The sequence below is a fragment of the Calonectris borealis genome, unplaced genomic scaffold (assembly GCF_964195595.1).
Source record: "Calonectris borealis unplaced genomic scaffold, bCalBor7.hap1.2 HAP1_SCAFFOLD_49, whole genome shotgun sequence".
Lineage (NCBI taxonomy): Eukaryota > Metazoa > Chordata > Aves > Procellariiformes > Procellariidae > Calonectris > Calonectris borealis.
In genome coordinates, this window is record NW_027441458.1 from 276,398 (window position 1) to 286,921 (window position 10,524).

The 10,524-nt window shown below is 54.2% G+C and overlaps 1 protein-coding gene across 1 annotated transcript; it reads right to left on the bottom strand.

Annotated features, from left to right (window-relative positions):
- Nucleotides 1-7,440: 7,440 nt before the first annotated feature.
- Nucleotides 7,441-8,436, bottom strand: LOC142076441 (olfactory receptor 14J1-like). Its single transcript, XM_075138743.1, has one exon. It carries the CDS (start codon nt 8,374-8,376, stop codon nt 7,441-7,443), a length of 936 nt encoding a protein of 311 aa, XP_074994844.1. The 5' UTR covers nt 8,377-8,436.
- Nucleotides 8,437-10,524: the final 2,088 nt, after the last annotated feature.

A 10,524-nucleotide genomic window follows, 5' to 3' on the forward strand; every position in this document is an offset into this window, starting at 1 on the left:
CTTGCCTGAGCTGCTCCTTAGCCCCTGCACACACCGAGATGTCCCTGGGCAGTGCCCTGCTGCCAGGAGGTGTCTGCAGGGCAGAGCTGAGCACGCAGCAGGGCAGATGGGCTCTGTGAGCATGAAGAGGGAGGAGCCGTGAGGGCAGAGAAACAGGTTCTGGCCCAGAAGAGCTCCAGGCAGCAGAGCCATGGGCAGCGAGGAAGAGAGAACTGCTCCCAGAAAGGCCATGGCAGGAGGGGTTCAGGCACCTCCCTGCCATCCCCTGCAGTGCAGATGCTTTCCCTGGAGCAACCCCCTGCTCTCCTCACTCACACAGCAGAGCCTCTGCCCTTCATGTCGTGGAGGCTTGGCCATGAGTTGCCTTCCCAGCAGCCTGACCACCAAAGAGGAGAAAAACTCAATTCTCTGACTGTGTCTCCCTCCCCTGCCTCCCTTGGCAGGGGAACTTTGGCACATTCTCCTCTTCTCCCTGCCGCCCTTGTTCTTACTGTGACACTCACTGCTGTGGGGGGTGAGGATTCAAGTGCAGCTCAGACACCAACGCTGTGTCTACTGTCATGCCCGTCTGTCCGTGGAGGAAAAGCATCCAACTCGCACCCTGTTAACCTTTGGGGCTCTGGGTACTGCAGTGTGTGCAGCTGGCACACATCTCACCCTCCTTCCAGGACACAGGAGATTTAGGAGAGTTGAGTCTTTCCTTGGGAGGTCCTGCTGGGCTGCAGGCTCCCCTCCCGTAGGGCAAAGCTCTCATGTGGCATCTCTATGTCATGCAGGAGCCCCATGGAGAAGACACCTCGGTGCTAAGGCCATTGAAATGCTGCTGGGTGGCTGTATGTGGGCAGCTGTGAGGAGCCCTCTGTGTCCGTGGTTGGGAGGGGAGAGCTGAGATCCTCCTCAGGTACGATGGGGTGAGGGCTTTGGAGATGTGCACTCAGAACGTGGATTCCTCTGCTCCCAGCAGTGTCCGGTTTCTTTCGGGGGAACACGCGAGTGCCATAGTCCTCCAGCTGAAAGAGCTGCCAGCACAGGGCAGCTGAGCTCAGGGCTGATGGACAGAGCGGCTGTCCTCACACTGCACTGAGGGACAGTCCCTTTGCCTCTCAGGACCCACACGAGTTCACTTGCAGTGCAGCAGAAATGCCCAGGATTTCTGCATTAGAAACACTGCTCAGCTGTGGTGGGGCAACCAGACCAGAAGACACAAACCAAAACCCCCACAGCTCTGCTCTGCAGGCAGGTGAATTGGCAGCGACAATGCTGAAAAGCTCTTTGATATCACGAGTGGATTTAATCTGAGATCACTCCATGTTCCTGTTTCCCTACTGCTGTGGGGCAGGACTGACTCCTCCAGAGCCCAGAGCAGAGCCTGCGGCTCCCTGGGTCACCCTCAGCCAGCACCAACCAGAGCTTGTGCAAGGGACCTGCCAAAGGTCTTCCTGAATGGAGAGAGACACTTTGGGGGGGGGTTCTATGAGAAATGGCTTTGATTTTGCTCAGAGAAGTCTCTCCTAACTTGTCACTGTCTTTTCCCTCTTGGACAGTCCCCCATGCCCAGAGGCAGCAGATGTCCAACACCAGCTCCATCACCCACTTCCTCCTCCTGGCCTTCGCAGACACACGGGAGCTGCAGCTCTTGCACTTCTGGCTCTTCCTGGGCATCTACCTGGCTGCCCTGCTGGGCAACAGCCTCATCATCACCGCCATAGCCTGCGACCACCGCCTCCACACCCCCATGTACTTCTTCCTCCTCAACCTCTCTGTCCTTGACCTGGGCTGCATCTCCACCACTGTCCCCAAATCCATGGCCAATTCTCTCTGGGACACCAGGGCCATCTCCTACACAGGATGTGCTGCACAGGTCTTTCTGTTTGCCTTGATGATCACGGCAGAGTATTATATTCTCACCGTCATGGCCTATGACCGCTATGTTGCCATCTGCCAACCCCTGCACTACAGGACCCTCCTGGGCAGCAGAGCTTGTGTCCACATGGCAGCAGCTGCCTGGGGCAGTGGGTTTCTCACTGCTCTGCTGCACACTGCCAATACATTTTCACTGCCCCTCTGCAAGGGCAATGCTGTGGACCAGTTCTTCTGTGAAATCCCCCAGATCCTCAAGCTCTCCTGCTCACACACCTACCTCAGGGAAGTTGGGCTTCTTGTGGTTAGTCTTTCTTTAGGTTTTGGGTTTTTTATTTTAATTGTGCTGTCCTACGTGCAGATCTTCAGGGCTGTGCTGAGGATCCCCTCTGAGCAAGGGCGGCACAAAACCTTCTCCATGTGCCTCCCTCACCTGGCCGTGGTCTTCCTGTTTGTCAGCACTATCATATTTACCTACCTAAAGCCTCCCTCCATCTCTTCCCCATCCCTGGATGTGGTGGTGACAGTTTTGTACGCGTTGGTACCTCCAGCAGTCAACCCCCTCATCTACAGCATGAGGAACAAGGAACTCAAGAATGCCCTGAGGAACCTGATTCGAGAAGTAGTATTTCAGCAGAAATAAGCTGCCCATCTCTCTTCACAAGGTTTCTCCAAGTGATCTCAGGCAACTTGTGTCCTTTGGGCATTGTACTGGTTATAATCGTGTTAGTTACAAAATGTTTGCTTTCATCGTCCTTCTCAAGAGGCTGAAGCCAGTCTGTCTGGCCCAAAGGCCTTCTCTCAATGAGTCTATCACTGCGCTAATGCTCGCCTCCTTTGTGGCATGTCTGTAAATAAAGGGGATTGCCTGCGTGCAGCGTGTGCAGCTTGGGCTCTTCTTTCCACAGTGGAGTGCAGAATACGCTCAGGGAATTGCAGGCTAAAAGGCCCTGCTGTTGGGCTTGGGTGCTGCATTGGCTTAGGGGGACAAGGGCATGGCTTGATGTGTGAGGGAATGAGGGCTGGAGTGAGCCTTCACTTTACTGGTGCCCAATGCCATGGAGATCCTGGACGGTCAAAAGGCATCTGCTTGAGGCTCTCTCACATATGGCAGGGCTGGTCAAAGATGCCCGACTTTCAGACAGGGGATCTGAACCCACCAGGAGAGCACAGGGCATCTCTGGGTCACTGGGTGCCTCGGGGTGGAAAGTGAATGGAGGTTTCCAAAACTTCCCCAAACGTGGAGTCACCCAAAGGAAAAGGGCTAACCTGAAGGATGCACAGCCCAATGGGGCTCTGCAATGCCAGAGAGGCAGCGGAGACGCAGCAGGCACGAGGAAGGCAGCCTGAAGAGTGCTTCACATCATCTTCAGTGAGGAGCCATGGGCTGGGTCCAGTGACACACCTGAACACATCCTGAAAGAGCTGAAAGGTCCTGTGATTTCTCGGAGTATCCCAGCCCCAGGCCATGGGAGAAACCTGTCAGGGGCAGTGATGCCAGTCTGGCCAGATCTGCTTCACTCCCGCACCAGCATGGCCAGGATGGAGTCAGCCCATGGTGCCAGGGCAGCTCTGCAGAGCAGCAGCACCAGCTCCGGGCCCTGTGGGCACCTCAGGGGAGGGAGCCAGCAACAACTGGCCAGGCCAGCACGGACACACTCCCCTGGGGAAAGGGTCTCTGTGGAGCAGGGGTTTCCCTGGAGAAGAGTGGAGCACCACGCATGGGTCAGAAAGAAGGCAAGAAGCAGGAGAAAGAGGTTTTTCTGTTCACCAGCTGTGCCACTGGACCTGGGGGTGGGGGTGGCAGAGGCTGTGTGGGGGCTCTTCTGGAAAGGACACAACAGCACACCTGAATGTTCTCTACACCGCAACCGGGGAGAATGGCCCTACCTGGAAATATGCTGGGGAAGACAGTCCGGGTTACTCCTGCCTCTGGCAAGGGAAAACCCATCCGTGGGATTGCTTTTGCTCAAGGACCTGGGTGCACTTGGTGTGTGATGCGAAAGGATGGGGAAGGCTGGTGTGTACTTCAAGGGGATTTGATTTTGGGTGAAAATAGCCAGTGAACTGAATTGTATGATGCTGATTGCTCTATGATATTTTATGTCATCACTTCTATGGTTGCTATCAACAGTCTTGCAGTAAAATGAAGATTAATGAAGAATGAACTCTGATGAAACCGAACAAAGTACAACGATGATAGAACTGGATAAGCGCAGCGATAATGGAACCAGACCTGGCTTCAGGATGCAACAGTCCAACACCACACATCATCTCTCCTGCCCTGAAAGACTGTTATGATGGGTGGAGCCCAAAGTCATGGACTAAATGAACTCAATGGACATCTTAGAGGGATGGCCCATGGACTAAGGGAATGATATCTCTGTTTGTGTGTATATATATATATATCTCTCAAAAGACAAGAAAGGTGGTGGTGATTAATTGGAATGTATTGGAAAATGTGAGACGTAGGCATGACATAGATGCTAGAGAATAAGGGGTGGATACTGTCCTGGTTTCAGCTGGGATAGAGTTAAATTCCTTCCTAGCGCTGTGTTTTGGGTTTAGTATGAACAGAATATTAATAACACATTGATGTTTTCAGTTGTTGCTAAGTACCCTGCTAGTCAAGGATATTCAGCTTCCATGCTCTGCTAAGTGCACAAGAGGCTGGGAGGGAGCATAGCCAGGACAGCTGGCCCAGCTGGCCAACAGGGTATTCCATACTGTGTGACGTCATGCTCAGTATATGAATGGTAGGCATTCCTGGAAGTAGGGATTGCTACTTGGTTATCTGTCATCGCGGGTGGTGAGCAATTGCATTGTGCATCGCTCATTTTGTATATTATTATTAGTATTAGTATTAGTATTAGTAGTATTAGTATTAGTATTATTTTCGCTTCTCCTTCTCTTCCATTAAACTGTATTTATCTCAACCCACGAGTTTTTTTCGCTCTTACCCTTCCGAATCTCTCTCTGTCCCAGTGGGATGGGGGACGGGGAGTGAGCGAGCGGCTGCGTTGTGTTTGGCTGCCTGCGGGTTGAACCACGACACTCTCAAACACCTCCCACAAAAGTCAGTAGGCCTGGAGGGAGGGGGCAAGAAAATGGGAGGGAAGACAACCGGGACAGCTGACCTGAACTGACCAAAGGGCTGTTCCATACCAAAGGATGTCGTGTTCAGCAATAAAAACTCGGCAAAAGCAGGAGGAAGGGGTGCTGGTTTTATTACAGTGTTTGTCTTCCCGAGCCAGTGTTACGCGTGCTGAGGCTCTGCCTCCCAGCAAGCAGCTAAACATCTGCCTGACCAGGAAATGGTGCATGAATTCCTCTTTTTGCTTTGCTTGTACACATAGCTTTTTCTTTTCTTACTAAGGTGTCATTCTCTTGATCCATGAGACTTCTCTCCTTCCTTCTTTTTTCTCCCCATCCTCGAGGAGAGGGCAGTGAGTGAAAAACAGGGTGGGTGTTTGGCTGCTGGCTGGGGTCAACCCACCACAACAATCACAACCTACCCTCCAAGTGGGGCCTCACCAGGGTTCCCTGGGACTGTGCAGCCAGGACATGGTGAGTAGCTCCAAGCAGAGATATGCACTGGGTGTCCCTGCACGGGCTCAGATGAGGGCCCGTGGAGACTGCCAACACCCGCCACAGAGGGACTGAGGTGGTGCCTGTGGGCTGACACTAGGGCAGAGCCAGGGGCTGCGAGGGTGAGCACAGAAAACATCCAGCAGCTCCTCTGCACGCCCAGGTTGAGAGTGACGCACCCAGTGGTGCTCCTGAGAGAGGACAGCAACACAGGAGAGGAACCACCGTGAGCTGTGGGGGAGGGCACAAAAGCTCAGCCTTCAGCCTGGGGGTTCCCAGCAGGCAGTGTCAGTGGCTGCAGCCCACAGGAGACCCCTGACCACATGAGCAGCAACGAGCCCTGTCCTGACTGTGGAGAGCTGCTTTGCCTGCAGAGGGGCTGCCGGGAGCATTGAGTTGGCTCTGCCCACCCACCATCTCCCCCCCAGGTGTTTCGGGTCCCTAGAACCATCGCAGTGACAAGGGGGAGAGCCCTGCCTGGCTGGGGGCTGGGGCTGGGATGAGAAGATGGGGTCTGGAATGAGGTTTCTGGGGCAGTTTCTCCTGTCTGATCACGCAGCAACAAGCCAGGCTGGATATTTGGACTGAAGGACTCCTCTTGAGGGCCTCCATAGGCATGGGGATGGTCTACAGTTTCCCAAGTTCTCCTCTATATGCTGCCTTTTCTGGTGGGGACCACAGGGGCTGCCAGTCCTGCAGAGGACCCAGGAGAGGCCTTGTCCTCCCCGTGGTCACAGCTGGACCTGGCTGAGGAGCCTTGTCTTGGAGTGGCTTTGGGGTAAGGTTTGACACATGGGATGGGGAAGGTTGTCTCACATGTGCTGGGCACAGGGACTGAAGGACAGCAGCAAAATTATGTGGATTCTGGGTCAACGCTTCTTTCAGTGCAAGCCCTGACACAGGTTCGAGCCTCCCCCTCCATTCCACCCTTTAGGAGGGATGAGGGCACTAAGAGATGGCAAGCGGTGGACACCAGTCCTTCTCCAGCCACTTCCCAGGCCTGGTAGAGCACCGTGAGAGGTAGAGCACACAGCAAGGACTTCTGGCTCCGCACCGTGATCTGACCTGGTGTCCCTGGCCCCCTCCCTGTGCTCCTCACAGAGCCTTGAACTGGCAGTGATGCTCTGCAGAGCAAGTGGGCTGTGAGACCATGGAGTGACTCCACGCTGGCTGTGCTGGTCAGGTCTAGCTGGACTGAGCGCTGCCACTGAGCTCCTTCCCAGGGGTCTAAAGCTGTGGAAGTTGCTCAGAGCATTTCTCGTGGTTCAGGATGTTATCCACTGTACGCATTGGACCATCCTTGGGCTTTTACTGAAGGAGACATGAATCACCCTCCAGTCTCCTTTTTCTGATCTTGCTGGGTCCCCACGGCCTCTCCTGGGATGGCAGAGCCCATGTTTGCTTGTGCATACTCAAATACAGTGCTTTGCCTTTGGGTGACTCCGCCTTGGATCATCCCTTCTTTTGGGATGGCCACCCCCAGACACATCACTTCCTTGTAAATGTCCTCTGCTCTCCTGGCGTCTCCAGTTTCCCCTCCAGAAAGCCGGGCAGCTACTATTCAGCTCTGCTGCATGTGGGAGAGTCCTGGGCAGGCAATTTGGAGCCTGTTCACTATCTCCAGTGGCACTGGGCACTCACAACTGAGAGCTGAGTCCAGCCCTCACTCCCCAAAATGTCTCCCAATGCCGTCTCCCCGTGAGCCCACTGAGAACAAGTTCAGCAACAGGCCATGGTGAGTGCAGTTCCTGGCACCTAGTCCTGACTTCAGCAAAAAGAAGAGCCCAGCCTTCAGGAGCTGCCATGGGGAGATACCATTTATTATAGAGATGCTCCTCAGGAAGCCGGCTCTGACACAGTGATGACACATTTACCAAAGGTAAGCACAGCCAGGCCATGCTTCTGGAGATCTGGGATGAATACAAATATGCCTCTATGAACACGATCATCATGGGAGAAACTAGAATTAACCAGTGAGAAGAGATGGGCAGCTTACAGTTGCTGAAGGTGAACCCATTGAATCCATTTCCTCAGGGCATCCTTGAGCTCCTGGTTCCTCATGCTGTAGATGAGGGGGTTCACTGTTGGAGGCAGAACCGAATACACAACAGCCACCACGAGATCCAGGAATGGGGAGGAGATAGAGGGGGGCTTCAGGTAGGCAAACATACCATTGCTGACATACAGGGAGACCACGGCCAGGTGAGGGAGGCACGTGGAGAAGGCTTTGTGCCGTCCCTGCTCAGAGGGGATCCTCAGCACAGCCCTGAAGATCTGCACATAGGACAGCACAATGAATACAAAACACCCAAGAGCAAGGACGAAGTTGGTGACAAGGACCGCAACTTCCCTGAGGGAGGAACATGAGCAGGAGAGCTTGAGGATCTGAGGTACTTCACAGAAGAACTGGTCCACAGCTTTGCCCTTGCAGAGGGGCAGTGAAAATGTATTGGCCGTGTGCAGGACAGCATTGAGAAACCCACTGGCCCAGGCAGCTGCTGCCATGTGGACACAAGCTCTGCTGCCCAGGAGGGTCCCATAGTGCAGGGGTTGGCAGATGGCAACATAGCGGTCATAGGCCATGACGGTGAGGAGAGAATACTCTGCTGTGATCAAGAAGAGGAAGAAAAAGACCTGTAGAGCACATCCTGCATAGGAGATGGCCCTGGTGTCCCACAGGGAATTGGCCATGGATTTGGGAACAGTGGTGGAGATGCAACCCAGGTCGAGGAGGGAGAGGTTGAGGAGGAAGAAGTACATGGGGGTGTGGAGGCGGTGGTCGCAGGCTATGGCGGTGATGATGAGGCCGTTGCCCAGCAGGGCAGCCAGGTAGATGCCCAGGAAGAGCCAGAAGTGCAAGAGCTGCAGCTCCCGCGTGTCTGCGAAGGCCAGGAGGAGGAAATGGGAGATGGAGCTGCTGTTGGACATTTGGTCCCTGTGGGCATGAGGAACTGTTGAAGAAGGAAAAGACAGTGAGAAGTTAGGACAGATTTTTCAAGGAAGAAAACTAAAATCTTTTATTTTTTTCATTTTCTTTATTTTCTTTTAGATACTCCTGTCCTACCTGGGGAATCTTCTTCAAAGGTAGAAATCCTCAGCACTTCTATCGTGAGACCAGCGTGGCAAAAGGGTTCACTGTCACTCACTGCAGGCTGAGGGGAGCTAGTTTATCTATCAGTCTTGTTCCCAGCTGCCCTGCGCTCGCATGTACTTGAGTTGGAGGATGATCATGGTCGTATGCTCCCCTTAAAAGAAACTGGACCCTGCTGAGAGTAGAGGAGTCTGGATTCAAAGCTCAGATCTCCAAACTTCTCCCTCTTTCACAGGGTGCCTGAGGGTGGCCTCCACACTCCCCTTCTAGGCAAGAACACGCAGGACACCTTTCAGTTGCCCACATACAGCTGCTCAACACCAGTTCCACAGTCTTAGCACCTCTGGGGCTTCTTTATGGGTGTCTGAGGTATCACAAAGATGCTGTGAGAGAGCTGTGTCTGGTGTCAAGCTCACAGCCAGGCAGGACACTGCACAGACATGGTCAAGTGTCCTACAGAGAGGATCTCCTCTGGGGAGAGCCGTTCGTTTCACAAGCCCACAGGCCACATTTCCTGGAGCCCCGTGGGTTTGAAGGGGGCTGGAACACCTCACTCCCATGCAGACCCCTGCCTAGTAAGGCTTGAAGGGTTGGTGTCCAAAACTCCCCCAACCCCAGAGAGCCCAAGAACAGGAACAGGAGCAGCACAGACAAGTGGGAAAAGAAAGAGCAGCACTATGGTGTTTCTTCCAAGGGAGGCAAGAAGAGAGACAAAGGCACTTGAGAAAGTCATCACCTTAACCAGCCGTGCAGCCTCACATACAGCAATGCTGCAAGGCAGTCACACTCGGCCCCTGTGCTCTGCGGAGGGAAATGGGCACGTGGCTGGAGACAGGCACCTCTCCTCTGCTGGGGCTCCGGCTGCAGATTGGGCGGCTGATGCTTTATGCCCCACGGCCATGAGGGCAGAGACTTTGCTGGGTCAGAGAGGAGGCAAGGGGGCTTGCTCAGAGGGAGGTGTCTGCCCTGGAGGGGATGACAGAGAGTTTTCCCAATTTTCCTTCCCACGATATTACCAATTTTAGTTTTGTCTTCTTCCCTGCCCACCCCTCTGCTGCCTGGACCTTTTCTATCTCCTTCTCTGTCCCCACATTGTTTTCCTCACAGCAAATTCTGAAAGACCGCACCCCACCGTTTGTGCGCTCAGTTCTGCCCTACAGAAAACTCCCCGTGCAAGGGCACTGTCTAGAGACATCTCCCTGCTTGCAAGTCATAAAGAACAGGTCAGACAAACCGTGATGTTACCAGTAACGGTGATACTGGTGGTGCCTGTAGGCTGAGGGGTAGGTGAAGGCAGTTTATGAGGTTGCTAGCAGACCTACAGATCACAACACGTAACGGTTCAAGAGTCTCAGTCACTTCTCAAAAGTTAGCAGCTCCTTTCCCCTTTACACCCCCACAGCATGAAATTGAAAACTAAGAGAAGCACCTTCCTTTCGAGGTAGCACCTGCCTGGACCTTCCTCTTGAAAAGTCCCCTTGGAAATGTCCTGGGGGTGATCTGGAGCTGTGAGCAGCCCTGACCCACGCTGCACATTCTGGACAGCAGAAGGACCCGATCCTGCCCTGCCGGGGCTCACTCCTTGCACCCAAAGCTTCTCCCCACAGCATCCTGGGGAGCTCCCCGGGCAGGCTGAGTGCTGACCCTGGCAGGCGGCAGAGTCCCTGCCCTGGTGCTCAGCCCCCTGGGGTGCAGGGACCCTGCTCGGAAGGACAGCCCTGGCCACCCCTGCCTGCACACACGCCTTCACACCCTGGAGCAGTGCCCGGGAGAAGGCAGCCGTCCTGCCCTCTCCTTCTGACGGTGCAGCAGGGAAGCCCTGCTCTGCAGCACGTCCTCCTCCTCTACAGCAGGGAAGCTGTGAGAGTCCTCCTGAAAGATCATAGTTGCTGTGGGATGTACCAGCTTTTGGATATCCCTCCAGGAACAGCAGCTACATTGTCCTGCACCCAGGCACTTACCATGTAGAGGGCTGTGAAGATCTC

Excerpts from the sequence above, each read along its gene's own strand:
- LOC142076441 (XM_075138743.1), bottom strand. The coding sequence starts at position 8,376 with ATGTCCAACAGCAGCTCCATCTCCCATTTCCTCCTCCTGGCCTTCGCA.